Source organism: Labrus bergylta, chromosome 12, assembly GCF_963930695.1.
Source record: "Labrus bergylta chromosome 12, fLabBer1.1, whole genome shotgun sequence".
NCBI classification, from domain to species: Eukaryota; Metazoa; Chordata; class Actinopteri; order Labriformes; family Labridae; genus Labrus; species Labrus bergylta.
Window position 1 is genome coordinate 21,360,559 of NC_089206.1, and position 16,282 is coordinate 21,376,840.

General features: G+C 40.9%; 2 protein-coding genes across 2 annotated transcripts; both read right to left on the minus strand.

Moving 5' to 3' along the window:
• Positions 1–1,137: 1,137 nt before the first annotated feature.
• On the minus strand, positions 1,138–4,541 carry ndufb11 (NADH:ubiquinone oxidoreductase subunit B11). The gene is made up of 3 exons (XM_020630369.3): positions 4,319–4,541; positions 1,876–2,006; positions 1,138–1,345 (listed from the first exon to the last, which is right to left on the minus strand). The coding sequence occupies exons 1-3, from the start codon at positions 4,490–4,492 to the stop codon at positions 1,219–1,221; spliced, it is 432 nt and encodes a 143-aa protein (XP_020486025.1). The 5' UTR covers positions 4,493–4,541; the 3' UTR covers positions 1,138–1,218.
• A 1,158-nt stretch (positions 4,542–5,699) lies between these two features.
• tbc1d25 (TBC1 domain family, member 25) lies at positions 5,700–15,853 on the minus strand. Its single transcript, XM_020630344.3, has 7 exons — positions 15,382–15,853; positions 13,805–13,914; positions 13,549–13,703; positions 12,694–12,821; positions 12,410–12,598; positions 11,523–11,798; positions 5,700–10,788 (listed from the first exon to the last, which is right to left on the minus strand). The coding sequence occupies exons 1-7, from the start codon at positions 15,424–15,426 to the stop codon at positions 9,100–9,102; spliced, it is 2,592 nt and encodes an 863-aa protein (XP_020486000.2). The 5' UTR covers positions 15,427–15,853; the 3' UTR covers positions 5,700–9,099.
• Between the last annotated feature and the right edge of the window lie 429 nt (positions 15,854–16,282).

The following is a 16,282-nucleotide window of genomic DNA, read 5'->3' on the forward strand; positions in this document are numbered from 1 at the left end:
TTTTCCAAAAAACAATATTCTTATTTAGGCCATTATGATAAGTGGTTAAGAGAACAAAAAGATGCAATGCTTAACTCTCCTGATTTTATCCCATATTTAGGAATTGTCAATTAAAGCAACTTGTAAAACAAAGTAGAGAAAAACAGGAACCAGAAAAAAAAACCTTGGGGTTAAGTGGACAAGGACATGTGTTGACTGCAGGAGCTGGGGATTGAACCCCTGACCTTACAGCTGAGAGATGACTGACTCTACCAACTGAGCTACAGCTGCCCCTTTAATACAATAACCATATATACATGTGGCAAGGAATGGCATCATGAATGCAAAAATGGACTTGGAATGGATCCCAAAAGCTCCACACGTCCTTTATCAGGTTTGTACAAGGCCTCAAAAATGAAATGATTGGTTAAGATTTTCTATAATCTTGCACTATTTCAATAATAATACTAATTGGATGTGTATTACATGATTAAATACAAGGTTCTCTGATTACAGCTTCTTAAAATGTGATGTTTTCTGGTTGCATTCATTCTCTATGAAAATAAATCTATAAGCTCTCGGGTGTCGAAAATAGCATGGAAATTTGAAAGCATTTTCTTGGGATTTGGGACAGAAATCTTTTTTTGGTACTTATTTACGGCTTCATCAACTATTCCATTTATTGGTTCTTACTTGTAAATTATTGGAAGGTGAGCATAATCAGTACTTTTAGCCCAGAAAATACTGAAATAGAAACATTCACCTCCATGAAGATGCAAATCAGAGAACACACTCCAGGGGTACATTTTAGATTTTGACGGCTGCAACTCTGTGACTGCATGTGGTAAATTGATATATTTTCTCTTTTGGTTTTATTGTTCTTTTTTACATTAACACAGCAATCATAGGATGCACTTTAAACGCATCTCATTGGTGGCTAAAAAGAGGACTGACTTCTGAGTAACCTTGCATGTCTATTGTATCTGAGAGAAGTTATTTTAAGGGTTTGGAATCAAGACTGACTTAAGGCTAAACACAAGCACTAAAAGTTATTCAACTCTGAAAAATGGCATTAAGAGGTTTAAGTTACTCACTCAGATTCTTCGTCAATATAAGATTCAGAAGCTGTTTCAAGAAATCATTGTCCACACATAAGAATTAAACAATTAAACAAGTACATATTTTATTCTCTCCTGGTGAAATACAATAATTATGAATACAGTGAGTGCAGGTTGGACTCTACTCCTCTCCAGCCGTGGGCAGGACGATCGTGCTCGGGTCGTAGTAGTTCTCGCTTATCAGAGGTAGACCCTGTGCCTCTCTCTGCACAATCAGACGCTCTGCCTCCCTCCTGCCCCAAGTCTCACTGTGAAACACAGAGCAAGACAAAACAAGCTTCAGATTTAAAAAAAATCAACAAAAAAAAAAAAAGAGAAACCCCAAAAAAACTCTCTGAAGTCGTTTTCACATATACACAGGTTTTGTTTAGTTATTTTTTGGTAAATTTTTCCCGTCACTTGACAGGACATCGGAAGAGAGACAGGAAATGTCGGAGGGGAAAATTGCAGCAAAGTGCACAATTGTATTCAAACCCACAGCCGCTGCGATGAGGTCTGTAGCCTCTGTGCAGAGGTCACACGCAATAACATCCGAGCTAAACCGGCAGTATGAGCCTTTGAAATTCAATTTTTCAAAGTGTCAATTAATTTGTGTCAGGAGTTATTTTTAGTTACTCTATGTCTGATGTATACTGCGTCACAAGAAGTAATAATATGAATGTGTTAATTGGACCTGTTGCAATGTAAACTGAAGACCGCTGGAAGAATAAAAAGTTGAGTGCACTACTGACAACATCAGGTCACGTTTGACAGCAGACATCAAATCTTCAGAACTCACGCGTTGTCTGGTATATAGGCGAGAAAAGTCCCTCCTATAACGAGAACCACCGAGATACCACAGAAGAAGGCCATCCTCATGTTCCACAAATCCACATGAGGGTCTTGGGAGAAGCCATGGTAGTCTGGATTCTGAGCAAAAAAACAAAGAGTGAAGAGGTTTTAGGCAGCATAATAGTGAACTCTGATACAGCAGAGTACTTTGAGTGGTTTGAACTGATGTGTCTTTTTTTTTTGCTTTTAGGTCACTGATATGGCTAAAATAAACCATTATTTGTGTTTTTGATTAATCTGCAACGCTCTGACAGTGCCCGTAATAAAAAAAATAAAAAAAAGATAATCTTTTTCATTCCCGGTGAATCTTTTTCAAGGAAAATGACAAACAGGTTAACAATTTATCAAAATAGTTAACATACATTTAATGTCAAAGGAACATTTGGTAATTCAACACAATATTGAAGCTCTACACCTTGGATCTAGATATGGAAACTTTTTTACATCAATAAACCTTCAGAATACTGTACTCCAGTCAGCAGCAGTGAGATTGGGACAACAATCGAATTAATTGTAAGCACATAATGCAGCACTAACATCATTCAAAATTAAGTATATTTTTGTATTTATCCCACAACTCCACATTGATTTTGGATAATGACCCTGTCCTACACAGAGTTCACTACAACAGATGTTGTTGTTGTAGAGAATAACAGCAGGGGCATCAGGATCCCAACAATTTAAAACACTTCAATTCAGGTCCTCAGAAATCCTACTATAATACATTAATACAATTTAATCCCAACGCTGTAGCTAAGTGAAGTGCATCAAACTGTCGTCACAGCTTTGCAGCCATATCGAGGAACATCTGCATTGATATGTATTTGCAAGGAGCACATGACAATATATTGCTATATCCATTTTTTGAATAGAGCCCTAAGAGGTTTTACAATTTATTTTACATTAATAAATCAAAACAGCAACAGCTAAACATACCTATCCTACAGAGTCAAGGCTCTGAAATGTAAAATACTGACTTCTCTATATGGATACTGTCTTAGCTAGTTATTATGTATACCTTGTTTCATGTATAAACAACAGGATTACCACTGGCAACTTCTTTTAAAAATGTAAGCTGAATTTATAGTTTTCTCCATCGCTTTGGCTCATATTTCGAAAATGTCTCTAAACCATTAGTAAGATTGTCACAACTGTTTAATCGGACAGCAAAACTTTATGTGTGCATGTTTGCAAAAGGTCTTAATTCACCCAAAACATTTCATTCTTGTTTAAAAACGGAGTCGTCTTGTCAGATAATTGGTCAATGCCTCCGAAATAAACAACAAATTAATCCACACTGGTCAAAATGTTTCTGTCTTTTCTCATCTTTATGTCACCATGTCAGTCGACCTGGAAAAGTTTACGATGTAAAAATCTCTATTTTTCCATCATTGTTGTTGACACTGATTGCTTACTGTTCTACAATCCCGTTCGACTTGCTGCATGCTCCTTCATCATACTGAGCTTTTTAGATTAAGATTTCAATATTAGGTAAAGTTTTACTGAGAGAAAACATTTCTATTCTGTACAATATAGCAGTACACATAAGGATCAATACATCTGTATGCAGTGAATCTGTTTGTGTAAAAATGTCTTACATGTACTGTATACAGAAAATCTGCCACAGAATGACACCCATGTGTTTCCTAGTTCATTACTATCAGCTGGCAGCTCATTTGCCAATTTAGCAGACAACAAAACATCCCATGTTATGGATATTTATGGAATAAACATGCATGTCTGACTCCCATTTTGATGACTGGTATTACAGTTAAGATTGTTTTTGCTTTGTTTTTCTGTGTATGCATGGAGGCCTATGCATGCAGACATGTATGTGTGTGTTCATGTTGGTGGAGGGAAGGGATATAATGACATTCTGTGTACAGATCGTTGTTTACCCATCCCAAATAAAAAGATGATGAAAAAAAAAGAAGTTGTGAAGAGCTTGACATTTTGACTGAGACTCAACTCATCAGTTTGGGTCAGGTACAGGTAGTTAAGTTATTGTGCAATTATTTTTTTGCACAAACATTTATACTCAATCTTTTGCACTCATGATTTACCAAAACGTGCAGTTTGCCTGAATGGATGAGAAATTATAATATGTTGTGAAAAACACATTTAGCTGTCCAGAGATTTGGACTTCATGTTTTGAAACAAAGTCACTCTCATTTGATAACTGAGCCAAATCAAATAAGAAACACTTTAAAGTGCAGTATTGTATAAACGCTGTAGCTGCCTCACGTTAACTTTCTGACGCAGCTCAATGTGGATCCAAACTATGACATCACACATGTTAAGAACTTTTCACAGTCCCTGCTAGTCAAGCAGCTGAATGTCTGTAAAGCACAGAAACAGTGAACAGTTAATGGAGACAGCTAGAAGCTCACCTTGAGGTACGGGTCGACCTCGCCATGTCCACCCTGGTCAACCGCGGGGTGCAGCTGCGTCACAGCGGCCGAACCGGCGGAACCGCTCGGTTTGGACTGAGACACAAACCGGGCCGGCTGGTTTAACAATAACCGGGGCAGAGCGGGCCCGAGCCGCAACAGTCGGGTCAACATTTCGCCTGTTTGTGAAGGATACCACCACTGTACCGGAACTGGAAACAGTAACCCTTTTCTCTTCTTCTTCGTTTTTTTTAGGGGTTGTGTGGCACATGGCCGCCACCAAGAGGTGATCAGCGGTAATGCAGTCTGGGAATACTGCTTCATAGATGGTCCTCTTACAAACTTCACTATAACTATATTTTCTAGTCTGTGTTGCTTACGATTAATTGATAAATAATGTGATGTTTAAAAAATATCTGAATAAATATAAACATGGCGGATTTCTTTGATAAAAAAACACAATACAATGTATTTTATACCCATGTGTCATCATGTTGTAGTGTTTGTTTTTATTACATTTTATTTAAGTACACTAGCATAAATCTATTTCAGTACATTATTATCAATAATGTATGTTTTTATATTTATTAAGCATCTTCAATTGCATACAAACTGTGACAAAAAACTTTTCTCAATAAGGCAAAAAATTATGTCAGAGCTGCTAGAAAAAGTTTCTTATATCGATATGCAAAGTCTGTTGTTTTATGAATTCATGCTTCTTAGAGGATCAGTCCTAATTTTTGAGTTGAAATGAGATTTACTGTACCTTTCTCTTTAAGTCGATATATCTCATTGATCGTATTTTAAATGACAAGCTAACTCACAAACTAGCAGTTTAATTTAAAAAATGTTCCCCCCCGCTGCTAGTCATCTATCCACCCATTATGTCGCTTTTCCCATTTGGGGTCAAGGAGGGCTGGAGATGATACCAGCTTATTGGGTGAGTGGCGGGATACACCTGGACTGTCAGCCAATCACAGAGCTGACATTTAGAGACAGACAACCAGCCACTCTCACATTCACACATATGGACAATTTGAAGTCTCCAGTTAACCTAATGAGCATGTCTTTGGACTATGGGAGGAAGACCGAGTACCCGGAGAGAACCTACACATGCACGAGGAGAACATGCAGACTCCACACAGAGAGACTCCTGTCAGACGGGGATTCAAACCAGCAACCTCCTCGCTGTGAAGCAACAGCTCTCACCACTGTGCTGCTATTCTTGATGAGCAAATAATGTGTCGATGACCTCTGATGTATCTTTTAGTACATCAGAGGTCATCTGGTCCAATATTTTAAATTGGACACAATAGATTATGTTTACATCATCTGTGTCTGGATGTGCTAAGAAAAAAAACCAACATCGTTCACTCAGAAATTTGCATTGATTATTTATTTGTGTCCAATATACAATCAGTAACATTGTTGTGTCGTATGTTTAAAAATTGTAACTTTTGTGCACATATATAATTTAACGAGATAAACAAATCCTTTTTTTTTTCCTTTTTACAAATGCACATATTGCCAGCTCGTAGTCCAGCCGATCCAGTTATGTTAGTTCTTTTTAAATACGCTGTTAAATACTGATATACAAAAAGGAGTCAAAAACCAAATGTTGGATTATAACAACCACAATAATCACATGGGGTCTTTCTGAACATATCAGAATATTTTAGCTTCTGCTTTGACAGATTAAATCGTCAAAGAGGGATCTCCCCATTGGAGGTGGATTTATCAGACTTCCTGTTCAGCCTGCTGCATCACAGACTACTGAGGATATGTAATATAGGCCACTGAAAAGAAATAATTAAGTAAAGCTAAGCAATGCAGAGATTAAATGACCTCCTTGTCTTTGCTTTTGTGGCACCAAATCCTTCATTTCTCACACGGCTTGAGTAGAGATCCAAAACATCAGCAACGAGCGGAGAGAAAAGTTAAGGTTTTGGGCTCGCCGTTACATAACCAAGCTGTTTACGTCTTAGGTTTTATACACACATGATACACACATTAGTTCAAACTGTTTCCCTTTCAGTCTGCAGCCATGCACAGCGTTCATCCACATTATTTTAACTGATAGTTCACATCATATAAGGCTGAGCCATGTCCATATGTTCACATCATGAAAACAAAGGAATATAGTGGTTCCACATGGGCACACTACGGCTGACCGGTGGATTTCTTTTGTCAAAACTTACATTTCTACGAATCTTAAACATTTGAACATTCAGCTCTTTCAAATTTGGAAATGAAAATTAAAGTTGAAGTTGCATTTCAGCAATTTTAAATCAAATGGAAACACAGGATCAGGAGTTAGTCATCACTTTTCCCACAACAGGATTCCCTTTAAATCTGTCAAATAATTATCTAATTCAAGTTCCACGCAGCCCAGAATTATAAGTCAGCCCGTGATGAGACGATAAGGACATGGACGAGGAGCACAAAACAAACACAAAACAAGGCTTCTGACTGATTAAAACAAGTGAGGCACTTCTCAGCCAAAAGGTTGCACACAAGATAAACGTTTTGTCATTGGTCATGTCAAGTTTTAGCACGTCGTATTCCCCTTTATAATCTGTCTATCACACAGAAGAATGCTATCGACAAGACAATTACACAGCCAGGATTCCCCTTCTCATCACAACAACACAAAGAACAGTTACTGTCAGTTATTATGCATTCAATTAGAAAAGGAAATCAAGTTCAGAAGAAAAAAAAAAATCCTTTGGGAAAAAGCAAGTGCTGAAATAATACATCTCTGAGAAATGATCCGACACGGCGTTACATTAAATACAGTACTTCATTGACTGCTGTTGCAGTTTGACTTCATGAGTCCAGCACACACAGAGAATCAACAGAATGGGATCAGCACAGATCAATTATAAACTGATCTCTGCAGAACTGCACCCATTTACAGCTTAACTAGGGTCGTCGCAATACCAGGTTTCTAAACGTAGGTACTACACTTGTTCAAATTCATCACTATGGATACCTGTTTCAATACCACAGAAACAATACTTAGAAGTCCTAGGCCCCCAATGTTGGGTAATTTCTTGTTTTTATTTACCAAAATGTGCAGGCAAATTCCAGCACAATGTCTAAACTGTATCAATAAAGTTTTTTTTAACAATGGATAGTGTCGAAAAGTGCGGGAGCTTTCAAAACACCTCAGATCTTCTGTCATATTTTTTAACACAAAGTCGCCAACAGCAAGAGAGAGAGAGATTAGCGTATGTCCAAATACTGACCACTCTGACTTTTTCAAATCCTTTTGGTGTCCCATAAAGTTTGGAAAGAAACTTTGAGGTCTCTTACAAACAGCAAGAGAGCAGAGGTGGACACACAAATACAGGTACATGGTTAATATTTCAGGACTGAAATGTGCCAACGTATTTACTGAACTTCCCCCCAGTGATTAATAAAGTATTTCTGATTCTGATGATACGTATCGACAGTGCTCTCCCTCTTTTGTTCACAGCTTTTAGTTAAAATAACGACCAAAGATCTGATGGGCTTTTCTAAAGCTTCATTACTTCCAGGTTATCAAAATAACCCAGATTGGATTGTAAACATGTGGTATTGAAAAGTACCTCACTCCTAACACAGTCTGTCAAAACATGATCATCTACTTTGTCATGTTCAACTAGAGAATTATTTCTTTCTATTGTGAATTACAAACACATTAAACACAAAAAGCAAATGAAAACATTTCTGAGTGTTTCAGCATTTTTTAGCTTTACATTAAATCATTGCACGAACCCAAGAATCTCTTGCTGATGCGAGTTTGAACGAAGCTCAAAACGTCTGTGACACAAACGTCTCCTCAACGTCACAGTTACTGCATTATGAGAAATAAAATCCTGTTGGAACTTTTTACAGAAGCAGTCAGCCTTTCCAGAAACATTTAACCTTGTTGGCAGAATCTGCAAAATGATTCAGTCCACGGCAACAAGATAACAGGATAAAGAGACAGAACTTTTTTTTTTTAAAATCATCTCCGGAATGCGCACAAATAATTCATACGTATTTGAATCCTTTGACTCTGTTTGCGTCGACTCTGAATGCTGCTGCGCTGCTTCTCATATGCTTACTGAGAACACAGTTTTAAGGAGCGTCTCAGCAGAAGTTTTTAACACCCTATCATTCATATTTTTTTTTATTTGGGGTTAATAGTGACAGGTTAGGTCTGGAGGAATCGGTCAGTATATAGCGTTTGCTGGCTTTGCTTTGATTCCAAGTTTGGCTGAGAAAACTTTTTTTGAGCAAAAAAAAACTTTCAACAAATCAGACTCTCATTTCCTTACTTGTAAGTAATGTAACTTGAGTACTTTTGTTAAGACACTTTTGTGGCTTATTGGACATAAAGACGAGCGTGTAAAAAAAGGTTAATAAAGAGGGCAACACAGACTAAATGCACCAAGTGGCTTCTGTTGGTTCGGACAAACTGGAGCAGACAAACAGTCTGACCTTCAAACACCTGAATCACAGGGTTTTTACATTTCATGCATCAGCAACTACAGAGGGTGGGATAAGAAAGTTTGCCCTTTCTCCCTTCTTTAAAGACAGACAACCAAAAAAGTTCAAAGGCTGATGAATAATACAAATTTGCGATGACTACAGACGCAAGGAATATATGTTTTCAAGCATACGCAGAATGAGAAGATTAAAAACAGCTCAGTCCGATGTGGGAGGCTGCTCTAAAAAAAAGTTCTGCACCTCCAACAAACAGTCTACCTAGGAGGAGTTCAGTGAGGAGGGGGAGCCGGGGATGCTCTAAGGACTCAGGACGAGGAAGAAACTGCAACTTGAGCTGTAGGGGAGGGAATGGTGGTGGCGAGGTTGTAGGTTGAGTTCGGAGAAGATGCCTGAGGCGAGGCTAAAGGGCTGTAGATGGGTCTGGCAGAGACGGGGGAAGAAGGGGAGTGTGGAGCAGCTGTGGCCGTCGTCGGAGAGTCCGAGCTAACCTCGTCCCCCTCTTCTGAGTCCCACACTTCGCTCTGCAGGTAGTCTGCGAATAAGGCCTTGGCTCGCTGCAGCACCCTGCTCAGGTTGTGGCGCCGCACAAGGCGATCAAAGTGCATGGCCAGCTCGTTGTAATCCAAGCTGTTCTTGATGATGTGGTCTCGGTGCTCCAGCAGGATGGACAGGCACAGGAACAGCATGAAGGGGTTTCCTTTGCCGAACTCCTGAGGAGGCGGCAGGGAGCACGGTTTGATGCTGGTGGTCTCGGCTTTCAAGGAGCCGGGCGTGTTAGCTGCTGTGCTGGGGGTTTTGTTGCCAGGTGAAGGGAGATTGCTGGAAGATAACCTGTTGCCAGACAGCGACGGGCCTCTTCCAAAGGACAGAATGGGCGAGGAGAGTAGGGAGCGACTCTGAGTGTGGGAGGGAGAGGCAACAGATGATTTTAGAGTGGGGGTCGTGGGCGAGTTAATCCCTGTGCTGCCGAGCACCTGGGCAGAGGAGGTCAAGACTTTCTGGACAGTTCTCGCGAAGGCCTCTCTTCCAGTGGACAGGGATGGGGATGTGGATTTGGGAGGAGAGTCTGGAGAAGCGCCCGGCCAGCTGGAGGGTGAAGCTGAAGACGTGGGGGAGGCAGAGGGGCCTGCTTTCCAGATCGGAAGGCCATTAGGAAGCAGAGGCGGGGAGGACATTGGAGAGAGACCGTTTTCACAGTTCTTTATGAGAGGTGTTCTCTCTCCTGGGTCCTCCTCGCTGTCCACTGTGGACTGACGACTTTGGATGCTCGTGGAGGACTTTGAGACCACCATGTCCCGTGGCTGCTCAGCGTCCTCCATATCAAAGCTATCCTCGTTTCGAGCTGTGTAGTATTTAAACTCTCCGAAACTAGTCTGCCTCTCAAAGGGAACGGCCTGCATGTCTGGTTGTTCCATGTTCACTCGAGGGGTAGGACACTCGCTGCCCTCGCTTCCCTTCTCAGTTCCTTTTTCTTCTGAGACATTATTCCTGCTCATATCTGGTTCTTCTCTTGAAGGCCTCAGCATGTGTCGTCTACGCTGCTTCTCCTTTTGTTCCTTATCTTCTCTGAGGAAATTCTCCACAGCCTTGTTCTTGTCTCTGCAGGATATTGTTTCCTCGGCCTCCTGCGGCGATCCCAGAAGCTCCACCTCGGTTTCAGGGGGATCTGGAGGCAGGGAGCTCCAGGTCACCTCGAGCATCCTCAAGGCATCGTCGAACGCAAACTCTCTCTTCAGCTCTAGGAGCAGCCAGCGGTAGCAGAAGAAGAGGTCGTCTGCTCCTTTGGACACCAGGTAAGAGTAGAACTCTGGATCCGAGTACTGCAGAAGAAGCTTCAGATGCTGAAACTTCACGGACATGAGCTGACCGTCCGGACGAAAGTTCCCCTCCAGACGTTTCATGATGCCACAAAAGCAGATGAATGCGTGGGCCTCATTGTCCATTACAGCAAGTATAGGTGAGGCGATGTCACTCATGCCCTGACAGTACGAGATCTGAAAAACAACACAGCCACACAAAGTTACAGAGGTCTGAAGTTTACATATAATAATAATAATAATAATAATAATAATAATAAGACCTAATGTGACTGCAGATGAGATCTAAAAGGGTTAAAGAGATTCAGAAGGATGATATGGAAAAACATCTTTGGATTATATTAATAGCTACTTCATTTTAAGGCTGCAGATCTTCTTGCTTTGAACTACGTGTTTGTGAAACTATGACAGATGCCAGGCGTTCCCTGCGTCTGTTTGGAGTGTTGGTGGTGCACAACCCTAAAAAAATTAAGGAAGTTGCACCACTGTCTCTTTACTATCCGGACCTTTTACGGTTTTATTTTTATTTTATTATTAGTCATTTTTTTTCTTTCTAAATCTTAATTTAATTATCTATTTTCTCTTCGTACCTTTTCTTTGGATTTTTATTTTATTTTATGTTGAATGTATTCTTGTATGTTTAAAAAATTATATATAAAAATGTGCCAGGATGAACAAAACTGTGATGAAATATGACAACTTGTAATGTAGTTAAACAGCCTGCAATAAAGTATATTAAAATAAGAATAATAATATAGTATGTAACCTCCTTGAGTGTTTATAGTTTACATCCAACTGGTAGTTGCATCCAGCCAGTGTGAACAATTACATTCAACATCCAGTTGAGTACGCACATACAAGGTTAAAAAGCAGGTATATCCCCGACCTAATCCTAACACATCCCTACACACCTGTGGATGTGTGATGGCAAATGTGGTGAGCAGATCTGTGAGGGCCGTCAGGTGTGGACTGTCCTCTGAGCCGGCGTAGTACGGATGAGCCCGGTCGGTCCTCAGGACGTCTTTGAGAACGTTACCGCGGATGAACTCGAGGTCCTCGCCGCTGACCCGCGCCGTCCACTCCCTCTTCAGCTGGTCGTACTCCCGCGTCTTCCTCTTCATGTAGTCCATTCTCTCCTGTCCACTCAGGCCGTCGGGGTAGACGTTCAAGAGGTACCGCCACACCACCTGACAGCAGCAGCAGCAACACAGAAGTTAATCAACAGTTTGTTCACTACAGTGGGAGGAGAGAGTGGGGTATGACATGTAGCAAATTAAGCAAATTAAGCCTTATTTTGCTCTTTTTATCTTCTTGTTAAAATAAATCATGAGACGTGGGCCTATTTTTCATAAACTTCTTTACAAACAGACTTATTTTTGGAAGCAGGTCCCTCCTCCTGCCGGTCTAAGAGAAAATGCAGCTTTAAGGCATTTCCTTATTAACGTCCATTTCTAGGCAAGGCCAGGCAAAGTGCTTCACACAAGAAATCAAAAGCACCATGACAGAGGAAAGAAAAGAAACATTAAAATAGAAAATTTAAAAATGATTAAATCTGAAAATATGTTCAAATAAAAATAATTCAAATGCAATTAATATAAATAAATGAAGTAAAAATATAAAAAGAGTTAAAAGTTACAGTGCAGAGTTAGAGTTTAAAATCTTATTAAAATTGTGAAAGGTTTAATTTCTAACTAAAAGTCCATGAACTGACATCAAACTCTGTTTATTTGAGAGCCTGCAGAACCTCAGATTCACGTCATGTAATGTAATGCTGGTAAAACAAACACCGGCGCGGCACCTTGCGCAGTGAAGGATCCACGCCGCCGTGGTAGATCCTCAGTCTGAGCTCCTCGGGCCGCGTCAGCTGACCCTGTCCGTTCATGTAACTATGAAACTCTGCGTCGCTCAGAGGGGGTTTGAAAGGTCTGATCTCCTCCCCGTACGTCCAGCTGAACGCCTGCTGCACTTTGGTCAGGGTCCGCCCCACCTGAAGATGAGAGAAACAGAGTGTGTGAGAAAAACTCCTGACTCGAAGACGGTTAAAGAGACTTTATGATGACGAGGACAGAACGGGGGACGAACCTGAGAGAGTAGAGACTGTGTGAACGGAAGAGCTGCAGATGCCAAAGACCTGGTCCTCTCTGCAAGGAGCTGCTCAGAGCCAATCACATCTTTGGGGCTGATGATGTCCCAGTCCTCCATGACAGGACCTGCAGGTGATTGGACAACGGCACATTGAACAATCATTGACCTGTCTTGAGCTCCCAACATGAAAGAGGCGTTTAACTCATTTCTAAAGATATTAAGAGATTCCTTCTTTATGCACTTCTGACGTCTTATAAATCACTCTCTCTCTTGACTTATTATTTTACAAAGTCACACTTTATTTATTTTCATTATAAAATCCTCACACTTTAAACGGCGTTAATCCCGGCTTGCTGAGACGTCTGAAATAAAAAAAAATATCTTTGCAGCTTTTGTGCAGCGCACATTCAAGACACTGCTCTCCTGGATACACAATCCAAACGTCTTGTAGTTCTATTTATGGCACTGTGTTCCTCTCTTCTAAGACATCCCACTCAATACAGGGAAAATGTTGTGTCCTAAAACAGAAACCACTTTCAAACCACACAGCGGCTCAATCTCGAGTCCACTTTGAAATGATCTGCTCTGCTTTTTTTCTGGTCGTTAAGACTTTTTGATTTCAGTTTTTCCACTGAAAAACAAATCAGAACCTTCACATCTAAGACGTAGAGATTGATCTAAATTTTGTAGTGCATGTCTGCTACCTCTGTCTGTCTCTACGTTGTGTATTTTCTTTAAATGTGACCTCTTTGAGGAACATCTGCTTTCAGTCATATATACCGCAAGAAACACAGAAAAATGTATGAACGGGTTTTGTGTTTTGTTGTTTTGGGGATAAATTGGTGTTCTTACTGTCTTCTGACGGCTTGATGTCCATCTTGAGCTGCAGATGTGGTTTGGCTGCAGAGAGAAAAGCGACATCCAAATCCCGGTCGGACAGCAGAGGCAGATACATTTCAGCTCCGCTCTGGTCCCGAGAAAGGTAACTGATCCCGAAATTCCGCTTCCTGGTTGGAGAAGAAAAAAAAAAAGGAAAGAAAATGCTGACACCCACAGAGTGAAGCTCTCATTGGGGACAAACTCAGAAAGCCTTTGTGTCTTTACTGACCCGTTCAGATCAAACGCTCTGATGAGGATGTGCTGCAGGACCTCCAGGGAAGTTATCTGAGGGTCGACAGCGAAGGAGCGAAACTCCACAGGCAGCACGCCATCGCATTTCTGAAAAACACATACAGCACCAACACCAAATAATTAGAAAACAATAAAGATTCTGTCAGAAAGACGTGGACAGTATCTCAGTTTTATATTAATCAATCAATAACACCAATAATCTGCTGTATTGGTACAGAGTGGCCTTGCATTGTTTCAGGTACTTTTTCAATTAGTGTCTGTAAGTGATGCATGGTTAAAAACTGTTCTTGGCTGACTTTAAAGTATCAAAAACTTCTTTGAGGAGGAATATTTATCGTGATTTTGCAAGAAGATGCTATAGCTGCTGCCACTTTTATTCCTGTGCTGGACTATGATGATATTTATAAATGCACGCCTCGTCTCAAAGCTGGGATGCTCTGAACTCTGAGGTTCATCACGAATTTAAAGAAGAAGAGTGGGATTTTCTGGCACAACTTCAGAGGTCAAAAAGTTCCAGAAACACTTGTAGTACGAAGATCACCTTTATAGACATGTTAGACCAACGTGTTTCGGTTTGTGGCCTTCATCAGGGTCATCAAGAAACACTTGGATGGTATTTTTTGTCCACACACAAGACGTATTCTTATTTATGAGTCTATCTTAGGTCTTTCATACTTTATGACCTCCATCAGTCAGACGAGAACAGAGACTTATAATCTTCTGTCTCAGGATCTTAGAACCGACTTGTAGAGGGAGGGGTCTTACCTGGCAAGCCTGAGCCTGAAAAAAAGCTGTTTAAGTTTGCTGCTCCCTCTACTTGTAACTTAACGAGCTGCTCTCATTGGATGCTTTTAAGAGGATGTAAGGTGGACACATCTGGCTGTAGATCTTATCCCTGATGTGTTTGTGGTTTTAGCGTTTTTGACCAAGATTTGCTTCTTAAATTGTTGTTTTGTATCTTTGAATATTTGGACGATGTGTACGGAAAAACACAACATACTCTATAATTGAACCTACTTTTTTTATTTTATTCTTGCAACATTGATTAAATCACAAATATGAGTCATTATGAGTGGAGAGCACAAAAAAAGCCTCCTCTTCAGGTACCGTGTGACGTCATGAAGCCTAGTTACGCGCGCATCCACGTCCACGCACGTAAATGCTGAGCAGGCAGGTGACGTCAGCTCGAGTCTGAGAGGGCTCACTGCTGTTCGGTTACATATAATAACAGCTGTTGACACATGATGGTCAAAGTGTCCGTCTAAACGTGAGGTCTTAATAACACACCTGACAGGTGTGAATAATGATTAACCCCCTCCAGATAACACACACTGCAGTCAGCGGCAACAACAACAACAACAGAGCAGTCGGTAAACAAAACACAGAGGTGGAGACTCGCTCTGAACAAACACGGTCACACAGCAGGTGTCCTCATAGGTGTGTTCACCTGTCGACGTGTTTGTTTTCACAGTCAAGCAGTTAGTTCAATAACCAGGAGAACTGGGTTGCTAGCTGACTAGCAGCCGTCGGCGGACTGTTTGATTAACATCCTACCTTGACTTTGACGCGGACCACCCCCCTCTCCTCCTCTCCGGCCATCTTACAGACTCCGTTTCGGGTCAGGATGGTCGTTCTTGGTTTTGGTTTCCCCCTCTACATCGACATGGTGAGCATCAATAACATGATAGGGGGGGCAGCAGCAGCTCCAGCCAAGATCCTCTAGTTCGGGATCTTCTTCTGCTCTCGTTTCACTGCGGATTCACGGCTGCGCCACCGCCCTCTAGTGGACAAAGCTGAGTGTGCGCTTTCGTTTTCCTTGTTGGTTTAAAGGGCGGTTCGTATCTAATGTGATGCATTACCGCCATCTACTGGACAATCATCTTTACCATCTTCTTCTAAGCATTAACAAATTAGTCCTGGTTCTGAATTTCCCTCTAGATTAATAAAGTATTTATCTGTCTAGCATAAAACTTTAATTAATAGCCAGGGCCTTTATTTACATCCGTCTACACAATGACCCTGCCTTTATTTGGGACAGGTGCAGAGATGCTGCTTGACAACAGGCAAGTAAGGCAAAAAATATAAATGACAGTAGGAAACTTGGGGGGCCTAATCTGACAGCACTCACTCTATTGCTGTGAAAAACTAAGTTTTTCAATGAATGTCACACAAGAAAAATTAAGAAGAATTAGCCGTCTATAAGTGAGAAAAAAGAGGAAGAGGAGTAAGCGTCGACTGGCAGACATGCTGGTTGGGGCCCCCCGAATGATTTTTGCCTAGGAATCTAAGAGACTGTAGAATCGCCACTGGACAGGCTTCAATACCAGATGGGCCTTTAATTATTGAAAGAATATTTTTGCAATGCAAAGATAGCATTAGAGGCATTAGGGCCTGTAATCAATACCTGCTTTCTTTTGTCAAAATGTGCAGCAACATCAGGGTAGTGAAAGGGACA

Bases quoted from the DNA above. Each gene is read 5' to 3' on its own strand.
- tbc1d25 (XM_020630344.3), bottom strand. From the start codon at position 15,426: ATGGCCGGAGAGGAGGAGAGGGGGGTGGTCCGCGTCAAAGTCAAG. The intron at 13,915-15,381 runs GTAGGATGTTAA...TGTGTTTTTCAG, and splicing joins TGGTCCGCGTCAAAGTCAAG to AAATGCGATGGCGTGCTGCC. The intron at 12,599-12,693 runs GTTCGTCCCCCG...TCTCATCTTCAG, and splicing joins CACAGTCTCTACTCTCTCAG to GTGGGGCGGACCCTGACCAA.
- ndufb11 (XM_020630369.3), bottom strand. From the start codon at position 4,492: ATGTTGACCCGACTGTTGCGGCTCGGGCCCGCTCTGCCCCGGTTATTG. The intron at 2,007-4,318 runs GTGAGCTTCTAG...TTTTTTGCTCAG, and splicing joins AGGTCGACCCGTACCTCAAG to AATCCAGACTACCATGGCTT. The intron at 1,346-1,875 runs GTGAGTTCTGAA...TGTGTTTCACAG, and splicing joins GCCTATATACCAGACAACGC to TGAGACTTGGGGCAGGAGGG.